This window comes from Bombus flavifrons, chromosome 6 (genome assembly GCF_040668555.2).
Source record: "Bombus flavifrons isolate JBK064 chromosome 6, iyBomFlav1_principal, whole genome shotgun sequence".
NCBI classification, from domain to species: Eukaryota; Metazoa; Arthropoda; class Insecta; order Hymenoptera; family Apidae; genus Bombus; species Bombus flavifrons.
The window spans coordinates 2,472,395-2,493,784 of NC_138447.1; the positions used below are offsets into that span (position 1 = coordinate 2,472,395).

At 39.6% G+C, this 21,390-nt stretch overlaps 1 protein-coding gene across 4 annotated transcripts in view; it reads left to right on the forward strand.

The window, feature by feature from the left end:
* Rbp6 (RNA-binding protein 6) overlaps positions 1-21,390 on the forward strand; it is a 766,744-nt gene that overhangs the window by 329,096 nt on the left and 416,258 nt on the right. For all 4 annotated transcript variants that reach the window (XM_069115475.1, XM_069115474.1, XM_069115476.1 and 1 more), the window contains exon 3: positions 1,949-2,030. In XM_069115475.1, coding sequence (XP_068971576.1) covers positions 1,949-2,030 — 82 coding nt within the window. The remainder of the gene's footprint in view (positions 1-1,948; positions 2,031-21,390) is intronic.

The following is a 21,390-nucleotide window of genomic DNA, read 5'->3' on the forward strand; positions in this document are numbered from 1 at the left end:
TTTTTCGCAAGTATTTTCTCGAAACTATAAAAATATAAGTATAGTAGAGCTTGCCTTATTCGAATTAATAGAGACACAAATCTGTTCAGCTAATAGAACAATCATCTTTGCGATATGAAATTTCATTTATTCGAATATCAAAGATTAATTGTCAGATCCTTTAAATATTTATGGACTTCATATCTTCTTGGCTGTTAAATCACATCATTTTTTCAACATAAACAACTGCATCGAGCTATATTCTTTTTGTACTTTGAACCATCGAATTTCCTTTTCGAATGCTACGAATGCTTCAACTTAAGAAGACACCTCTCCGTTACCATTTTTGTTTGCTGTTTCCATTTATATAAATTCGTCCTTATCATCGTTTTTATCGTAACAAAACTATTTCATTATATCAATATATTTAAGGTTGTTTTTTTTACTGTTGTCAACATCTAAGCAATTTACGTGCTTTAGATAGTTTTCAATACCATGCTTTTATCTTTTAATATCTGTGATTGTGGCTTTTCCAATGTCATGTATTTTGATTCTGTTATACGTACACCCCTTTCGAGCTTTTTAAGTACGTCATATTTTGTCCCGATAGTTAGAATGCTATTAGTTTCATACTAAATTCCTATAATCAGAATTCATTTAATCAAATAAAGAGAAGAATACATTGTGTACGAACCCTAATAAAATATATACATATTTGAAATGGAAAAAGGCATTAGATTCTGGGGAATATTATGTTCGGATAATATAACGTTTGGATATTAGAGTATTTGGATAATGACTGTACAAATAAGGGAACCCCTACTGTAGTAATATCATCTTCTACCAAATCAATCCAGTTACGTGAATTCGCTTTTCAACGCAAATACCAATATCGTTGGACTTTCAAGTTTCGTTGTGTGCGCGCTAAGAGATTCACAACACTCGACACTCAGGATTCAGTTGTCCATTTCCTTGCGTACAACGGTTTGGTTCGCGTGCTTCATCGTTTCTAGTTTGATTCACAAAAGGTCTAGAGCCTGCATCGAGAGCGGCTGATTCTGAAACGGGGAACGAGGTAGATAAGGGGTTCGCGATTATTCACCGTTGAATTTCAGTTCCTCGCGTTTAACGTTTGCACGATGGCCCTCACGATGGCTCAACGAAAAGCCGGCGTAGCGACTGATTTGCTAAAATTATTCTTTAGGTTGAAAGTAACGAGCGTGGTGTTGCCGATAACCGACAGGAAACGGCCACTCGTAAATCCTCCTCGTATCATATGATTCACGAAATGGTCTGGTAGTTTCATTATGTTCTACGTAATTGGCGACTCGACTCAGGACTCGACTGTTCTGAAAATGGACCCTTCCTTTCGCCAAGATAACGCGCTGTAATAAATCATCTGCAACGAACAACTCACCAAGAAATCTTTGGTATCTTCTTTTTAATCATTCGTAAGAAAGATGCTTACTCTGATGTTATTTAAAAGTACCGAAGTGAGTAGGAAAGTAATTGAATGCTGAGTATTTCGACCTCATGAACTGCGATTGATTGCCACTGATGTAAAATTACATCATTTCATAAAATAACAGAATGATGATAAAGGACGAAACAATATCAAAATGTAAATGAACTTAAAATCCGTAAAGAAATTATCGTTCGACATAGTAAGTAATTATTATGATATGCTACTGTGAAAAATGGAAGTCCACAATAACTACCTATAGTTTTATTTCCTTTCAACTTCTCCTTACTTTACTGATTACAAACTCCATAAGAATTTCCAAAATGGACATTTGACTCGGCAATGAAACAATAAATTTTCATATATAAAAATATGGATAACGTGAATAATAATGCGAGTAACGATGTGAATAACGTTCACTAACAAAATTTTATTACTCCACCTCAACACCTTATCATCAAACTCAGCAAAACGCAAGAAATCAAAGATACCATTTTGTGATTTCAGAAAGTCTTAGAGAGTACTTCACCAAGTATGGGGACATCACAGAAGTCATGGTCATGAAAGATCCTACTACGCGACGATCAAGGTAAGCGAGATTCCGCCCAAGAAACACCTTAACGTTCCCTAAAAAAAGAAACTATCCCTATTCTACCCCTTATTCTTCCTTTATCAGTTACAAAAATTTATCGACCAGGGACTTCTTCGTATCTTGCGTCTTTATGCATGGCGATAGCGATCCAACGGATATCCTGCCTTTTAATAGCGATACGAGTATTCGCGATCGCTTATCTCGAAGTAGTTTTATGGAACGTGGTACCCTTCGGATCCTGAGTTATGGGGGCGTTTGACGGTCGACCATGGATTCCTAGACCCCTTATTAGAAGCACCCCGCAGTTCTGCGTTCGCGTGTTCACGTTTCCTTTCGACTGCAGACATGCAAGCCGAGTGCCGCGTTCTATTCTTGCGCATTATGCTAATCGCAACTCGGATTAAACAAGCGGCGAATATATAATATCGGTATTCGTTAAGAACGACTTGGGGCCATCAGATCGGTCATTAGCTGCGATAACGACGATCTTAGTAGCCAGAATGCCAGGCCCTTTGGTGCTTCTATGGATTTATAACATTATAAGATAATGATTGGTTGTGCCACTTCGGAAATGATTGAAAAGAGGCCGTCACGAAACTTGTTGATATACGAACAGCCTACAGCGATGATTAATTGCGTGCGAAGATTTATATGCTAAGAAACAATGGTGCCATGTTGGTTTTAGAAATATTTAATTCATTCAGTAAGACAAAGTAACTCGAATAATTGTGTCCTTTTTATACCGATTTCGGAGAAGAAGGAAAGTATCTCAATTCGACATGTACATATTTTTTCTTTTCTCTTTTTCATATCTATATTTGCCGATTTCTCTGAAACGGCTTGACCAATCGAAAAGGTCCTTTTTGCATCATGTACGGCATCTCCGATTGATCCTATTAAAAAACTTTTTTGCATTTGCATTTTTTATTAAACTATATTTTTTTTGCAAAAATCTTCCAGGTCTAGTCCACTGAACGCACTCGTTTGCAAAATTTCTCCGATTTGTTCATTATTAGGTATTGTTATTGCAGAAAATTTGTTATTCACTAATTTCATTTACATGTGTTCAGTGATTGCTCTGCAATTATTGGATTGATATCGAGATAATTTCAAAGCAGCAGCTTGTCGCAGAAAACATTGTTCTGCGGATTCGATTTTCGGCCATAAAAGCACTTTCATTGCGAAATAATATGTGACACAGTATTACGTTATAAAAATATCCTCCTCTATCATTGTTTAAAGTATAATATCGGTCGCGGAGCTCACTTATTCCTTATTCGCATGCATGATTGTACAGTTCATGTAATTTTTTATTCATTGATAAGAATTAAAAATGGAAATAAATAATAAATAGATAGAATTAAATTACCGCTTTATTAATGATAATGAAGAGCATTTTACGTTGGCTCTAATATTAATCGCATCACTAAAAAATTTAAAATAAAAGATTTTTTGCTGAGAAACTATTACTTATTTCGAAATATGCTAAAAACTACAAAATAATTTCTACTTTAACTGTATTTTATTTAGGCACATATGTAACAATTGTTAAGATTACTCACTTACTTCCTAAACAGCACATTAAATATATTGCAACCTTCTCGAAGTTGGCACAAAGTTAAAAATACAACAAGTGTATAGTCTATATTCATTTCTAATTGTATAACATCAGTAATGATAACAGTCGTATCTTAAGTTAGTAACAAACTTGTTGTATATATAATTTCATTAACCAGTACACTGTTAATATACTGAGCGTCATTTGCACCCACGCAGGTACAAATAGCGTTTTTCAATGTGGTTACTATCGAAACATGTTTTTGACGACTTTTGTGTCATAATATATTGCAATTTAATGAAATTAAACTGAGACATGAAGCTTGAATAATATAAATATAAATGTATTAAAATTTTTAGTGTGCCGCTCAAGCACTGCCATACTAGAAACATTTTAAGACATTTTGCTCCGTCCTCGAAAACCTTGTTATATATTTAATATGCTGTTTCATAAATAAACGAGTAATCTTGACTGTCGTTGAATATGCGCCTAAATAAAATACAAATAAAATAGAAAATATTTCATACTTTTCATCACATTTCGATACCGGCGATATCTTATTTCCAAAAGATCTTTTATCAACATTATCAAATATTTATCTCATTCCATAATTATAAGTGTGATCAAGTAAAATTGACTTCCTTTCTTTTCAATCATTTTTACTTTCTTATATAATTATAATCGACTGAGAAAAGAACATTTATCGATGGATCTCAAATATCTTGTAGAAATTGATAATCGAATTTCGAGGCAGGTTGATAACCTATTTTCGGCACGGTCGGACCGTTTGTGATGTCTTACGATAGATACGGGAAAGGGATAACGGACACGAAATCCGCGTGCGCGCAGATGCGAGCGGAGCTATCTGGTGCAGCGGGCGGCGAGTTGGTAAGTGCGATGCATCTGCGGTAGATAGCGAAAGGAAATAATGGGCGCCTGGGATCGGTTGGCGGTGCGCGCAGGTAAAGCTAGCTCTTTCGCGTTCGTTGTCACATTTATCTGGCTGATAAGTCTATTCTTGGCCAGCGCATCTGGCCCTACCATCTTCGAATACGTGGCGCGTGCTGGATGCCTATAAGAGTACGTGTCATTATTAATGCCATGCACCGCGTTGCCGAAATAGAGCTTGCATGCGTGCGTTGTCTGAACTATCAGTTTTAACATAGAATTCATTAATGATTGTACAGGAGGTTTTTTAAAAATTAAGATTAAGAGATAAATTTAACTCTCAATATTATCAAGTCATGGATGCTCACGATTGGTTTGGGTTAGATTGGCTTGATTTTGAGATATTTAATTTCTACTCGAGTTGAAGGCCAGCAATGATATATTCATCGAGTATAAAATATAAAATGTATGTAGAGATAAAACTGCTCTAAAATTGAATAATTTGTTTCAAACTGCCGTGGATCATTTGTATTATTGCCAATTATATTGCTAACCGTTTGAGGATTAAACGTTTCCGCAAAAATAGAAAATCGGTATAGCCAATTCATTTTTCACATAACTATGAAAGAATTACGAGTTTTCAGAAACAAGAATTTCAACTTTTGAATCTACGATGGAGGATCATGCCCGCCTCCAGAATCAAAACGTTATTATATAATTATTCCGTATTCTAATTCGAGAAGTGGCGAATAATTTGCAGTTCATATGCGTCACGGTGGTGACAAATGTCCGCTGCTCCTTTCGATGCCAGCATTTCGTCGCGAAATATTAAGCGCGACTCGCGCGAGTACACCTGTCGAATAAAAACGTTCAAGCGAATTGAGCGGAAATTGTAAATCTGTACGGTTGTCAGCGAGTCGACAAAATTTATGAATGGAAAAACACTGATGTATACACTGTTATAGTGGAAGCTGAGAAACACGATCAAGTTGGGAGAAGAGTTAATAGTGTGTTGTACAGACCAATATGAATTTATCGATGGTTTTAATAAGATTCCCTCGCTTCTTGCTAGAGATCCTCGAATATTCGCTTCGACGCAGGAAAACCAAAATAATCTCCGTCGTTTTCTCGGGGATATTGATGACGTCATTGCCATGTGTGAACTCGTCAAGAATTTCTGCCCTGTTTCTCGTATCGGGAACACCGGTAAATGCGGAAAGGCAAGGGTAACTGACAAGCTGAGGATTGGCACGTCTATAAATAATTGAGCCTTCCGAACGAATACATCTTCGCGTCTCCTTATACACTTGAAACTCTTACGTTTGGAAGCGCGTTTACGCGAGATCATCGAGAAGCTGGGACGTTAGCTCGTCGCCAAGTTTACGAACGTCTGAAAATTTGGCGCGAACTGTTAAAGATATGAAACGTTAAATAATTTCGAATTTTTAATTTACTTTTGAATATTTAAAATTTGAAATTCAAATTGAAAATTATTTTAAGCCTGAAATCCGTTTCATCAACACTTTGCGTCTAATATATTGGGAGATTTCAATGCTTGCAAGTGATCGCTAATCCTCCAAACTCTAATTTCATTTTGTTTCCTTTCTGCGAACTTTAGCCGGAACCAGAATGGTTTTTTGCCGTTTATCACCACTGCATTAACGTATTCATTACGTAGTTTTGCGTGACTCGGCGCAAGGAACGACGGACGCCTTGAGTTTATTCGATTTTACCACACCAGCATTCCTATACTAGCCGTTCTTACATTTCGCTCATATTTCAACGTGTATTATTTTGCAATATTGATAATCAAATAATTTATTTTATCGTAGATTATTCGAATACATATTAAATATTAAACACGTCTCCACTGATAGTAAGTCATTTTCAACAGAACAAAGATTTGACGAAACCAGTCGCTCGCTCGCTCATTCTTTGAACTCCTACCGAGATAGTTGCTTTCTGTTAATTCAGACTCCCGTGCAATTTGCACAGTTTCCCTCTAATTGTATCTTAACAGCTGATGCAAATTGTCCGAAGTTCTGGTTAAGTTTCCAAGTGAAATTGTTGCGTCGTGACTCGGTAACCTTGCGAGCGTTGTGACTCGAGCTCGTCTAGACGTTTTGCGTTGCATACCGAACAAAAACAGGCATTTCCACCTGCAAACGAAATCGAGCAACAATTACAGAGGCGAGTCTGACAGACAGAAAATCCACGCGCCGGTTACGAACGTTAAATGCCGGCATCAGAGTAATTACCGGTTTTTAAGTGGAGGAAACGAGGGGACGACAACGACCACGACGTCGACGAGGGTTGAAAGAAGGGGTGAGAAATCGACGGGGAGGGTGTGTCGAGGTGGCACAGGTGGCTCTGCACCGAAGGGGAAGCGGTCGAATTTCAAGTGCAAAGTGCTTTCCGAAAGTGGATTCCAGCAATTTCGGGAAATCCTCCTTGTCATCGTGCTGCAATTGACAGTGTCGCGTATTGAAAGTATTTAGACATTATATTATACAACATTTTGTGGCTTAGTATATGATCTTTTTTTATTTTGATTCTTCTTGAAAAACAAAGACTTTTCAGTGTTTTACCTGAATAACAGTGTTTAACCCTCTGAATTATCGTCAAAGTTGAGAAAACAACGTTATCCTTCACTCATTCGTCGACGTTACTCATCAAGGTGGAATCTTTGGAATGCTGGGATCAGAATTCATGCTCTCTTTACTGTGAGTTACGTAGGATTAAGGTCAGCCTAGTCTCGTTAAATTACAAATGTATGTCTGAAATTTATTATCACTTACCATGTACACGTGAACTATACCAACCCTTTTTTATACTCTCGATAGCTTCCCTCTTGAAGAGCTCACCTACTCGCTTATTCGCGCTATTACAGAATTCATTTTGTTCGCTTGGGCGTTAAAACGATACATAGATACTCTAAATGTCGCACATTCCAGAGTGACACCGTTGCCTTGATAATTCATTACATTCGTCATGGTGTAATTATAGTAATGCGTTCCACAAAGTGGTACGCTTTCATGATTTACGTTACTTCTGTGTGAATAGGAGATAGCCGGTTTTCCTTTTGATGTATCCTCGAATGGCTCGTGATCAAAGCACGGTATAAACATGCAAGCGAGTGGAATGTTCGACATGCCGAAACCATCGTGTCGCGATTCGCTTCGCGTAGTCGGGGAATTAAGTCCTGGACACTTTGACATATTGCTTGACACTGAAACAACAGAATAAAGAGGACAAGGCGTCAACTATCACGCCCGGTGGGGTCGTTCGCGACGATTTGATGACGCACTCTCCGCGACATCGTGTTAGCGTGGAAATTGTGTCACATCCGGTTCTTCTTTCGTACCGATTAAACTGTCTTCGTGTCTCTGCAAATTACATAATGACGGAGGACGTGGCGTGTTCGTGCAAATCAACATCTCCAGTTGCGATTCGAGACGATCTTCTTCGAATTTCTGTCTGCCCGTTGTTAATTAGCCGTTGATATATTAGTCTTGATTCTGAGCTATGGGACAAATGTTTGATGTTAACGTTTACTGGTATGAAATCGGAATCATCATCATTGAAATGTGATTTTCTGAATGTTTCTCTTTCATTTTTGAGGGTGTTTTATTTATCCCGCGTTAAAGCAAAGTAAAATTAAATAGTTAGTGATCGTGCGTAACGAGAATACGATAGAACGTAGTATATTATTTATAGTAACATACGTACTACGTTATTTATAAAGGAAACGTATATGATACATCATTTATAACATAATGTTGTTTATAATAAGAATATCACGCTATTTATAATTAGATTGTGGATGTTTATGTATTTATGGGAAATATAAGGATATATAAATGTACTGAATGCATCAAACACGCAAAAATATATGTATAAAACGTTCAAAGTATAGTATTCGTTATAATATTTGGCTGGTAAAACAAATCTCTACTTACGCTTAGCTATTCCTTTAGCTGTATTTTTATTTATAATTAAACTTTTTATTTATAATTAAAGAAGCTATCATTCTTCACGTTTTAGAGACATATGACACCAATGAATTTAGCGTTTTAGTTTTAAGGTTTTAGTTTTTGCCAAATTCAGTTAGCAAGAGGTTATCGGAGACGATGCATTGATAGAAGTAGATAAGACACTGATAACGATTGTCGAAATTACAATATTCACGATCGATCACGGTGATCATTAGCTTCCTTAGAAACTTGGAATCGTCCGAGACATCAGGCAGCATTGAATTATTCCCTCTAGTAACGTTTATCTCGATGTTCTATTGCCTTTTACCGTATCTGAAATTCATTAACTCTAGGCTACTACACTGCTAATTGGCGCGTTTCTATAACGGTGTGTTGTTAAAGGGATTGTACTGCGATAATCGCAGTTAAATTGTCGCGCGACTCTTTAAATTATCCTGTCTCGTTTGCTCTAACGTCGGTTACTCTCTACTCCCTTGCTCTTCTCCGTTTAATTAATTGGCCAGAAACTTTCTGCCGTCCGACTCAACTCTCTCTCTAATTATTCATTCCTTTTCGTTCCCGTGAGAACGAGTAAGAGAACGAGAAAGGGAGAAAACACGAGGAAAGAAGAAAGAAGAGTAAATGAGAGCAGAGAAAAGCGGATAGAGGGCAAGGTGCAGCCGGACAACAAAACGAAACACGGCACAACTTACTTGCGCCGAGTTATAAAACAGAAGCAACAGCCGGGCCTATTCACACCAGCTTATTATGCAGAAATAAAGCCCATAGAATCGAATTGCAGACCCCCTTTCCTTTCGCGTTCGTTCTATTATCCTCCTCGAAGTTCGCCGGGATAACCCCTCTGAGTCCAATGACAATTAGGAATTCCAGTCATTGGTCTTTCTAAAAGACCTTTATTCGCAAACGTGTTTTAAGCTTGTTGAACATTCAACCATCGTGGTGTTTTGTAATTTTTTAAATCGCTCTTACGATCGAGTTTGACGTTGTCTTATGAGAGAAGAAACGTATTTTTATAAAGATTTACACATTAAGGATCAAGCAGTGAAATCATAAGTCAAAGCTATAGGTATTTTGCAGGAACACATTACACAAATCAAGAACAGGAAAATTTCTATATTTAAATAAAAAAGTAGTTAATAATAATGTTATAAATTCTTATTTCTCCAAACTTCATAAAATTATAGGATCTAGGCAAAAGGAGAAGTATTGTATAAAATATATTGAATAAATTTTTGGAATTTTTATAACTACAATATTAAAAAATAGAGTTTAATTATGTAAATTAACTGAAAAAGAGAAAATCGTTAATAGATATAATGAAAAGTTAGTATAAATGTAGGATTGATGAAAATTATATGAAATTAAATCACAATTTAATTAACAATTTAATTAACAATATAGAAATTAGAATTCCTGTACATTCAAAAATATCTCAAAGAAGTCCTGATATACCGTTCTCACATATCAAGGAAAGAGTTCAAAATCAATCCAACATCATCCAGACTCACTCCTCTATTCATTTTAAAACACCATCCACGATGTTGAACGTGTTGCCTCCGAACAAGCCTTAAACGAGCACAGGAACGTATTCTGCGAAATGGTCCAATTACTTTCGGACAAGCGTGTTCCCGTCTGTAGCACGTTACGCATTATCAACCGGGACGTGTCCTCGATAGATTTAAATTTCTTTTCCGCAGATCTGGGAAATTTCTCTGGCAGGTGGAAGCCGCTTAAATGGCAGCTGGAGAGAGACAGGTTGAATGAGGACGACAGGCGAGGACGAGATAGAGAAACGTCGTCTAGGGCTCGGGAACAAGGGTGGTTGAATCCCTCAGCGCCACGTCGTAGCTCATATCTGCCGCAAAGGGACGTGGATCCTGTATGCAGGGGGTGAACCATGGGGTTACTCTGCGGGTTGTAAATTAATGGTTAGCCCGTTGCACGGGGTTGCCTCGTCCTAAGGGTTCTGCTTGATCTATGGGTGGCGTGTGTGCTAGGTCAAACGGGTCTTGCCCAGTGGATACGAGGGCCTCGCGAAAACGGTCATCTCCCTCTTTCCTTGATCGGCCGAAAATCGATACCCTCCTATCCACACTGTCCTCTTCCTGTCCTCGCTTATTCCGTTGCAGACGCATCTCCTTCCTAGTGGTCCATTTCACGTGTTATCTATTCCGCCATCGATATTCGAGAGTGCAAAGTGTTTGCTTCCAGATCGAGGTTGCCGCGTCTTTGAGATGCAAAAGCCAGGGACACGGATCACTTTTGCAATTTAGACGAATACGGCTGGTAGTCGCGATGGAACTCGAACCGATCGACGCTCGATACCTTGCAATTCGATAACGGTTAAATGGTTAGCTTCGGACTCTTAGTTTCGTATGTAATATAACGTAAAAACGAGAGACGAAAGTATTTGACATTATCCATTTTCGAACCCTGGCGATCGCCAAAATCTTCATCCATCTCGTTGCTTAATGATCTTGGTATTGTGTGGTTCAGGAATTACTAACTCGCGATTATACGACTTTTACGATCGCTTCGGGTCTCCTGGATAGTCTACACGATCTCGGTAGCCCGCTATCGAACAGTAAATGGGATCTGGAAGAAGTCAACTTCGATGCCAGAACAGTACTTTCGAAGTACCTGCAAGCGACCGTTATTCCGCCCGTTAAATGAATCGAAATCCTCATTTCTGGTGGTTTTGTCCCCCAAACCCCTCGACGAATGAGACGGCTGTAAGATACGAAGAGTATAGCGTGAAGAGGGGCTGAAACGAAGCGTTCTCCTATCGACAGTCTCATTTCCTGCTTTGAACTTATCAAGACAAATACACGCTCAACACGCTCCGCCGTTCTTCCAGTTGGTCTCTCGCGATCGGAAAATATCTCTAATGAACAAACTATCCGATTTGAGCTCCCCTGCCAAACCGTGTTGCTTGCCACGCTGCTGGCACGCCACTCTCCTCCCATCAGCTTCGAGAAGGTTGGAAGTCTTCGATAACCAATCTCAATTTCACCGTGGTGTATTCGTTACGTGGTTGCTACCTCCCATTTTGGTCTTCCTCCTTCCCGTTTTCTCTCATTTTTTGCTCCTGTCTGTCCGTTGTCTATATACTAGCCGCCTTATCAGAGACCAGTTGGAAATTACGTCTTATTCGTGATCGTTGTGGCCTGAAAACGTCGTCCAATGTTTTTCAAGCGACGAATATAGACATGCCAGTGGTAATTTTCTTTTCTACAACTTTTTGTAACAGATCGACGAAACACGCATATTTTGTTGCGTAAGTTTCTGGATAACGAGGCGATCTCAAAAATGAGATCGTATGAAATTATTCTTTGAGAGAGCATTGTTGCACCTAGCCAATCCCACCTGTCAAAGGTGAATTATATTGAGACAAAAGAGAGCTGAATAGGGGAACTATTCGGTACCTGAATTAAAAGGAATCGAAGGGAGAATTTTCAGGGAAATAAAGGGACTCGTCCCTGAAAATCGTTGAATAGAATTTTAAATTCGAATAAATTTTTCGAAAGAGGTAGGAAAACGATTTACCTTACTCATACCAATTTTGAAACGTAGAATACAGCGGAAAAAGTGCTGGAATAAGGATTAAAATTAAGGATTAAAATAAGAAAATAAATATAACGTACTCAACCTAGAACTTTTCCAAAAAAAATCGATCTTTTTTATCGGAGCGTTGATTGGAAATCACGAGTCATGATTTCCCCAGGACCTTCGGCAAGCAGGGATAATCGTGGAGTTGAGGGGATGCGCCGAGTATCCGTCAGCAAGAAAGCAATTTTAAAATTGGCTAATGGCCGATAGTTTCTCCGATTACTTCAATCACAGTCTCGTTCGTCTTACTTGTAGAAAATCCCATTACTTGGCCTCCTCGACTTCGCTAGCAACGAATACAGACTCGCTCAAAAGAATTGAGCTTAATTCGCGTGACCGTTCATTTTATCATGAGTGAATTTGCCTCGTGAAACTTGAGCGAAATTTTCATCGAATGTCAAACGATACCAGTTAAGGGAAGCGGAAAAGAAAATTGCTAGTACGTCACGGACCCGTAGAAGGGGTTGGAGGAAGAAGCAAGTAAAGACTATAGAGGCGTCTGCCCGCCAGGCAATCTGTTAATTCGATCGTAAATCGTCGTTAGCGGAAAATTTAGTTGGAACTTACCAACGATAATTACATAGGTTTTGCAGCGGCGGTGCTTGAAAACGAGACGGGATGGAACGGGAGGGAGAACGAGTCGGGAAGAACGAGAAGGAAACGAAACGGTGGCAGGAATAGCGGCAGCTGAAGTAAAATTTATTGGGCGATAAGCGGCTTGCAACTTTCTTTCCTTACGATCGTCATTCTTTATCAGGCCACTCGTGGTCGACACCAACGTATCGAGCCTGGGATACTAGGCTTTATGAATCGCGATTATTAAGATCCTTGCTACATCATAGATCTTCCTTCCCTATTCTGTATCCTTTCCCGCGGTAGCCGATCACCGATGAAAACGTCGCCACGTGCCACTTTCTCTCCTCTATCTTCATACAGCTGGCACCGAGACGAAAGCTCTTGCCGATAGTTCGGATTGCCTTCGTTGTTTCCGCCAGCGGATAGCATCTTTCTTAGTTCCTCGTGGAATCTACTTGGTACGAAATAAGGAAGTACGACAGAAGTTGGAAAAGTTGTTCTTCTTATTGTCATATCTGTAAGTTTTAATGCAGAAAATTAGAAAACTTTTTGAAATCGAATTGTTCCATTGATAAAATATTTGAATTTACGATGTTGTTCCATAATATAAGATTTTCAGAGGACAAAGTGATTTTTATCAATTTCTCAATTTTATTACATAGACACACGATTAATACACAATTATTAGAAAAAACATTATTAAATAGTATTATTTTAAATAGTACATCTTTCATTTTCTTGATATCTCAAATATCTTCTTATTTTCGTGTTTTCCGCAATGAAAACGAGGTCGAAACTAGCGCACGAGCGATGGATGAGAAAGGTGTTGAGTAATTTATCAGGGTGTGTGAAAGGCATGGATTGCGATGGTACGGGTTTCTCGTCCGTAAACGCGCGGATCAGCGTAGCGTGAAGTCTTATCTGGTCAGCGGGAGTCCCAAGGGTGGTCATATCCCCATTGCACGGGGTACGATAATCTTCTTAGATAACCTGTGACAGCAATGGAACGTCATAAATTTGGTATCTGTTATTCGCGTGCGTAACAACGGGGACAACTGATTCCTTAACGCGATACGTTTACGTAATGAATTGTTCGTTTAAGCAGTATGATCCGTATGCCGACAGACAATCTTATTGCAAAGTAATTCGCTGTCTCTGCGTATAAGCGGTTCACTGAGATATGACGTTTCCATTTGCGTAACCATTTGTTTTCAATATTTCTTACATTTGTCTTCGTTTCTTTGAAAAAATTAATCATGGTTCTTAAATTGCTTAGCGTAAAATTTGTTTAGATTTTATTAAACAGATCGTAGATTAGATATGAATTTTCTTGAAACCATACAGCTACATAGTGAATAGCTAGTTGAAACTGTTAATTTCTTACAGCTTCAACTTGTTAAAGCAGTTATTTAACGACCACGTCTTCGAGTATCAGCTTGTCAATCCGACAGTTCAATTATTCTTGCTTTGAACGAAGAATACTAAGGACGGTTAAAAACTTCACTCGAAAGTACCTCGTTGGAAAATATAGAAAAATATGGAAAAATATGGAATTTCTCTTCGTTAACCATCCATAGGACATATCAAATACACATGGTACCTCGTCATTTCATTGATACGACAATTAATCATCGTTCGGGACGCGTGATTGTGTCGATACCCGGGATGCATGTTATACGTGACGAGGAAAAAGCTTCGCAAAGGAGTATCATTCGGCAGAGGAGCGAAAATGATGGAAGATCAGTATGGTGCGCCTCGAGGTTTTTCTCCGGTCGATTCTTTCAGCCTGCTGGGCACCTCCTTCTCCCGTTTCGTTGGACGGTGTTCCGTGTTTCGTGGCGGGAACACGCGATTCCCGCGTTAACTCCCGCAGGGCGCAGCGGGTGTCCTCGCGCGGACCTCGCATTATCCCACCTCCACCTTCCGAATCACCCTCCAAGTCCCGCAACCCCCGTTCTCCACCCATGAACGTACACACAACACACGTGACGGCCGTTTTCCTGCTATCTCGACCTCGGTCGGACCCGGTGTACGTATACGAGCTTCCATCCACCCTCATTTATTCTTCGACGAGGCTCCGTGTTGCAGATGTACCGGCGTTTAATAACGCATGCACGCATCGACCGTTAAATTTAGCCCTACGGAAATTAAGAGTTTACCTCGGTTAATCGCCGGCCAGGCAACCTGCGAGCACGCGATTCCAGTGTGAATTCTTCCGTTACACTCGACGACTCGACGCGCACCGAGGTGTTCGTGGATTTGAATAACACGCGGTGAAATTATGTTTGCCAGTGATTTTAATATTTATGTGCTCTATGAAGATATTTTGGCGAGTTTGTCTTCTTTTCTTTAACCATGAAGTAGATATTACGTATAATTGGAAATCGCTTACTTTTTTCAAATTTTTGCTTTGTGGAATCACTTTTTCCTTTTGAAATAGATAAAACAATTGAAAGAAATTAATGTTGGCAGTTTTGTTCGATTTTATAAAGTTTTATATTTCTATAATTTACTAGAGAAACGAGTTTATAGCGCATAGGAGATCGGTTGGAAAAATAATTGCAACACTTATTGTTAGCTGCGGTCGGAAGTCAGACTAATTAAACCGAATTAAAGTGCAGTTACTAGTGAGGCAATTCCATTGGTTATTTTCAAGCGGAAATCTGGAACGACGCCGACCGACCTCGATACCCGTCATCTCGCTAAGGCGGAAAATGCCGCAAATCCAATTATAAATTAAGGATCTCACGAATAGAACCGCGATAAAAGATTCTTCGAGTATCCGTGGATATTCAATTTGAATAGCCCAACTTTGTTCTCTTTTCCTTCCTAACAGACTTTCTCAGAGCAAAAAGAAGAGAAGCGAACGAATTTCTCTATGTATGCTAGCAAGAAACGTTACATCGTATTGACGTGATTATACAAAAGAATAATTCTTTTCGATACAGAATTCTAACTAGTTTTCTTTTTTGAAACATCATTTTATCATATCGTTTTTATAAATTGTTCGCGAATCGTTATGATAAAAAGCATAAATGATTCTTCCTGATCCCACGCTACGAAATATATATTTTATACGATGATTGATAGTATCTTATCGTGTCTTAAGATACGAAATAGGAGGGAAATACATATTTCCTGGAGGTACTGATTCATGTTTTAGACCAGCAGCAGTACGCGTACTAATCGACGGATCACAGTCGAGGCAGAAATAACGCTGTCTCCGTGAACAAGCAGCCAAAATTCTCAAGAAAGTGGATGGCTGGCGAATTAATCGAGTGGTAAAATTCCTCGAGATCAATTATTTCGCTGTTGCAGTAGCGTAACGGCGCAATGAGACGACTGCGTCTCACCAAAGTTACACCTGTGACCGCGTTCCTATACGCGGTTTCATCTTCAGAGAAAGGTACGCGTTATTAATACACGACGTCTAGCTACGGGTCTGCGGTCAAACAAACCGTGCAGTAGAAACGGAACAACGACAGGCTGAAATTGAATTGATCAGAAACTCGGAATCGTTCGTCTGCAAAAATTCAGACGTTTCGGCATGATTCTACAACACCTGGTGGAACACCTGGGAATTCTGTTTTTCTCGAAATACATCTGCGAGTTGGTGAACCCTGTGCCACGTCGTTACATGTTGAATGCAGGAACGCAGTCGGCAACGTCATTTAGCAAATCATGCGGACTGGTCTGTCTGAAATTTAATGGGTATTCGCGCCATCGAGCATACCAGACCGCGGTTTCTCGTTTTCCCACTCCCTTTCTCTCGACCTGTGCCACTTCTACCAGGTACCCAGCACCGCGATAAATTATACGATTGTAGCTTTTTGCGTGTAGCACAGCGTTCGGGCGATTTATGGACCACCATCGTTCGTTATCTTCTCCTCTTTTTTTCCCAGATTCATGGTGGAGCATGAATGGATCTTTTGAGGACCGACTTTCTGCTTTTTTTTTTAGAAAGAATTATGCCATGAATTAATTTTTATTCGATAATGACCTAATATCGGTTGATCGTTCAAAATATTCTTTCGTGCTGGATATAATCTGAGTTTACTTTTATAGCGGAGGAAAGTGTCAAAGGATTGTTTCAGTTGTGTAATGGAAGTTTCGGAAGTTTTGTACGGTTAATACCTAAGAAATTTGTTTTACATAGTACAAATTTGCACGTAATCGCTAATTTCTGTTCGTCATCCGAAACTATCTGGTGCAATTTATTCATGCAGAGCCGGGTATCGGTGGAACGATATCGAGCTACGCGGCAGTTAAGTTTGGTCGGAAATTGTACCTACAACTTCTAACGACTCCTGTCGTTATTTCTGACCAAGCGTAACAAGAACATTGTACCGGGCTACGAACATATTCGAGAGCAAGATACTCAGCAACTTCGGAACTTTAACAGGCCAGCTTCCGCGTTACACACAACTCGCGTCTTTACGATGTTCCGCACGACATCGTTCGAAAACTCCGGTGATCGATCGATCGCCTGTCGGATCAAGAATTCTTAACCCCTCTAATCGATACCGCGTAATTAAATCCTCCATAGCTCAAACATGTATCCACGTAACTTCCTCTAACATTTGATGAAGTATTGCTACATAGTACAGGTATCTGAAGGACGAGTTCTATTTAGCTTCATCTTTGATACTTTACCCTACCTTTTTTTTCTAAAAGATCATTCAGATTCTTTATTGCATCTAGGATACGATGATGACCAGTGTAGATTCAAGTTTGGAATTTTTCTCATGGCTGTCGAAATAAATGGCTGTGTTATTTTAGGTATATCACATTTACGACACTGAATTATTCTAGTTCCACTTAACCCTAACCTAATCCTAAGCATTTGATACATCCTGCTCATCGTATATTCTCCACCTCTAATACTCTAAATTCATCACTCTATTTCATACATTCTTGACTCACTTGTTAAAAATTCCTCTGTTTATTAACGATACGAGACATAATAAAAACTTATTTCACGTCTATATAAACTAAAAGCCCAAAATTCTAATTTAACTATGAAAATCACTAGAATACCCTGACACGAAAATCTCTGCAATCCTATATAAGTTGAACCAGTAGCAGCCAGCGTAAAATTCATGGTCGGACAATGAGAATTAGTCGGGCCAGTTTGACTTAACGTTTTAATTGCGATCGACCTGCAGGCCTGTTAACTGGTTAACCGGTTGGCCGGCGTGCGCGCCGGTACGCGTGTCGCCGAGCCATCGTCCAGAACTATCTTCCATCCTGCTATTTGTAAACTAACCCGACTCTGCGAGCGGATAGTACACACGCGTGTATATACAACGTCCATCTCTGTCTGTCGGTGACGATCGCGAGTGCAACCGCTTGTATGCGGGATAGATCGCTACTGACCCGTTGTTAAGTTAGTTTGCTATGTTTCGTGCCACTATGCACAGAGTAATTTTGCTAATTAAGTCAGCGGGGGTTGGGAAATCGAAGCCGGTGCGAAGGAATACCGGAAAAACCGTGGCTCATGACCGACATTGTGGCTCTAGATCGTGTTCTGGAAATCTCAGTTGGTATTGTGGTTTCGAATATTTGGCACTCATGAGAACGATTCATTTTCTCTGATAAATATGATAAATCTTGTGGAAGTTGCCCCATTAATTGGTTGTGTGGATATTATTATGATTATGATAGAATAATAACAATGCTCCCGAAAAATTATTAATATATGGAAACAGAGAGTAAATTGATCACTTTGTATAGAACTAATTGGATATATCGGGCTAATCAAAATAATGGAATTTTTATTTCGGATATTTTAAAATTCTGTTACATTCGATATATCTATTTATACTGATATAATGATTATAACATTCCACTCTTTTTAAATAAAAAATTCGAATTGCAAGACATCACGATTGGAATATTTTGCAAACCGAGTTATACAGTAGATCCTGCAAGCTTCCATACAAACCAACCCATTAATTAAAGCTGGCACGGTGTAATAAAAATTTTCGCAGAAGAATGTTCAGAAAAGAATCGTGACTCGCGTACGGTGCGAAAGACAAAGGTATCGCGAAAATGGATGAGCGTTCTATTATACGTGGCGCTGAATGGAGAAACGCGCGTCACGAAGGATCGGAGGGTCCGCTGGGGGGAACAGAAAAGCGAGAGGGACGCGCGAGGGGGTGGAATAAATGGTGGCCCGACGAGGTTGGTTACCGCGTATAAACCCACGTTGCGTACAATTACGGTAACTAATCACATTGTTTTCGTAGCAACGACACACTGTAATACGTCATAACATCCTTGCCAACTCTCGACCACCCTCTGATTCTTTACTTAACCTCGGTTCGAGTGTTTCACTCCTCTCCTGCACGCTTCGAAACTTTGGCCTACATGACGAAGAAGTACGAAATTTGTGTTAGCTGCGGTCAACGTATGAAGTCGTCATGCACAAAGATGATAGAAGGATATCGCGTCGCGTTATGTTTCGTATCGTCTATGCGTGAATTTCTGCGTACACTTAACTGTATCTACAAAATTATCAAGCACCACTTCTGGCGCACATTGCTGCCGCTGATTTAAGATTGTGAATCGTTCTCGGTTTCTTTTTGCAATGTACGCGTATGTATGTCCAGAAGCTTTTAAAATATATTTTAATATCATGTGATGCGTATGCATCGTCGAGATTTAAGCGTTTAATTAACAAATGTACACTCGCGTTTGGACGATGCGTCACCTATTAAAAACTAGCGAGCCAAACATACGAGAAACTGAAATGGAGAAATTAAACCGTACGACGGGGCGAGCTGTACGAAAAAATAAATTCCTTTTTGGTGTACGCGCGCGCGTGCACAACCGAACGAGGAATGAACTCGACGGGGTGTCTGTGCCAACGAAAGGTAGACAAACCAAACTGAGCAAATACGGCGGATGTGTATTGGTTTCACTTCTCACGCCTCTGCTTTTTTTTTTTATCAACGTTCCCTTTTTTCCTGATTTCTCTCGCTGTTTTTACCCTTTTGTCTTTATATAACCGCACACTCGTTCGGTCGATCTGTAGTTTCGAGCCGCGAATTCATAGCGAGTACTGCGAAAAAATCGTGAAGTTGAAAATAAAACAAAAGCAGAGAATTTTCACGATGTACGCCACACCATCAGTTGTAACAGAGAGCCTCCTATCAATCGTGCAATTTATGTCTTGAAGCGGGTGTTAAGCGGTAGGGCGAGAAGCCAACCCGGCCGTTCGAATCGACGATTACGAATCGGCAGAATGCAACACACCGCAACACCTTTTTTATTATGATCATTTTTACGTCGGTGATTTTTATCCAGAGCGTTTCGATTATTCGAGAATTCCGCTATCGTACCTCCGACGATTTATTCATTTATAGACTCGTTCATTTGCAAACATTGCACTACGGTTATACGGAAATATTTTTTCTTCCTTGCTCCGCTAGCACCGAAACACGTACCTCAAATTGGACTGCCTGTTGTGCCTCTGGTTGTATTCTGCTCTATTTCACCGCTTTTTACCCAGATCGCGTTCCTTATAAACCGGCTCGTTGTTCCTTTTCCTGAATTGCTTGTAAATTGTTTCAAAGCTTCAGCCAATGAACGCTCTGTCCTGCTTTCATATATGTGGTTTAACATAATAATAATTGTTAGAAATTATTCCATTACAAATCCATTTATTTATTTTCGGAGAAATTGTATGAACGAAAGCATTTCATATGTTATCAATTAACTCGAATGGGAGTTGGTATGAATATTTCCAACAAACTTGATAGATATCTTGTACCGATATGTGTAACACCTACACGTTTCCTTTTTCGTTATTTTAGAGTCCACTCAAAATTTTGGATGGACGTACACTCTTCTTTCACACTGTATATTTCAAATACGAATTCACACACACATATCTCTAATAATTGAAATTCACTTGTAGTAACACGAAATTTCAAAATAATTTTCATTCCATCTAATGATAATCACCCAACAATGATTTTAAAACAAACTTCTTCTAACGAAACAGAAAAGTTCCATGTTATTTTCCATAAACGGTAAAGCGAGAATTTAATCGTAGGTCAAACAGTTGGCACTCTGTTAAAATACCAATTCCTCTTCTTATTATTTATCCACCCTGAAACCATCCTTACCTCAGCAGTTACGCAATGTAAGTTACCCTTGCTACCTTTAGTACTCGAACCCATTAACCTTTATATTCGATGTTACATCATTCGACAAGCATGCGGCAAACATACACACGTATCTCCGCGATCGATCCAATATCGTTAAGGATCGAATCGTCGCTGGAATTCATTTGCCTGACCAATAACACGCATCGTCGAGCCGTAACACCGGCGTTCGGTGTCCGATCGAACGGCAACATTTTTCAGGCGTAATCACGTCTGCCATTAAACGGCGACCGAAGCTTGTCTGGAATGGTGGGGCTTTCGCAGTCATGTAACGCGGTTAGATACGATTACGTGGCACGTATATTGTGCACGATGCTTACCGCGATAATGGGCGTTCGCATTAACAACGATGCGACCATCGCGCAGCGATCGGTTAGACCCAGTCGGCGTCGTACGATTTCCCGGCTCGTTACGGCCGTCCGATGACGTCACTGGTCCCGTGGATATACTCGATCAAAGTCGATCGGGACTATGTCAGAATCGTAGTAATCTGCCAGCAGATAATTGCGTTACTCCGGAAACTCTGATTAGCAACGTTAATTAGAGAATAGCGATGATGC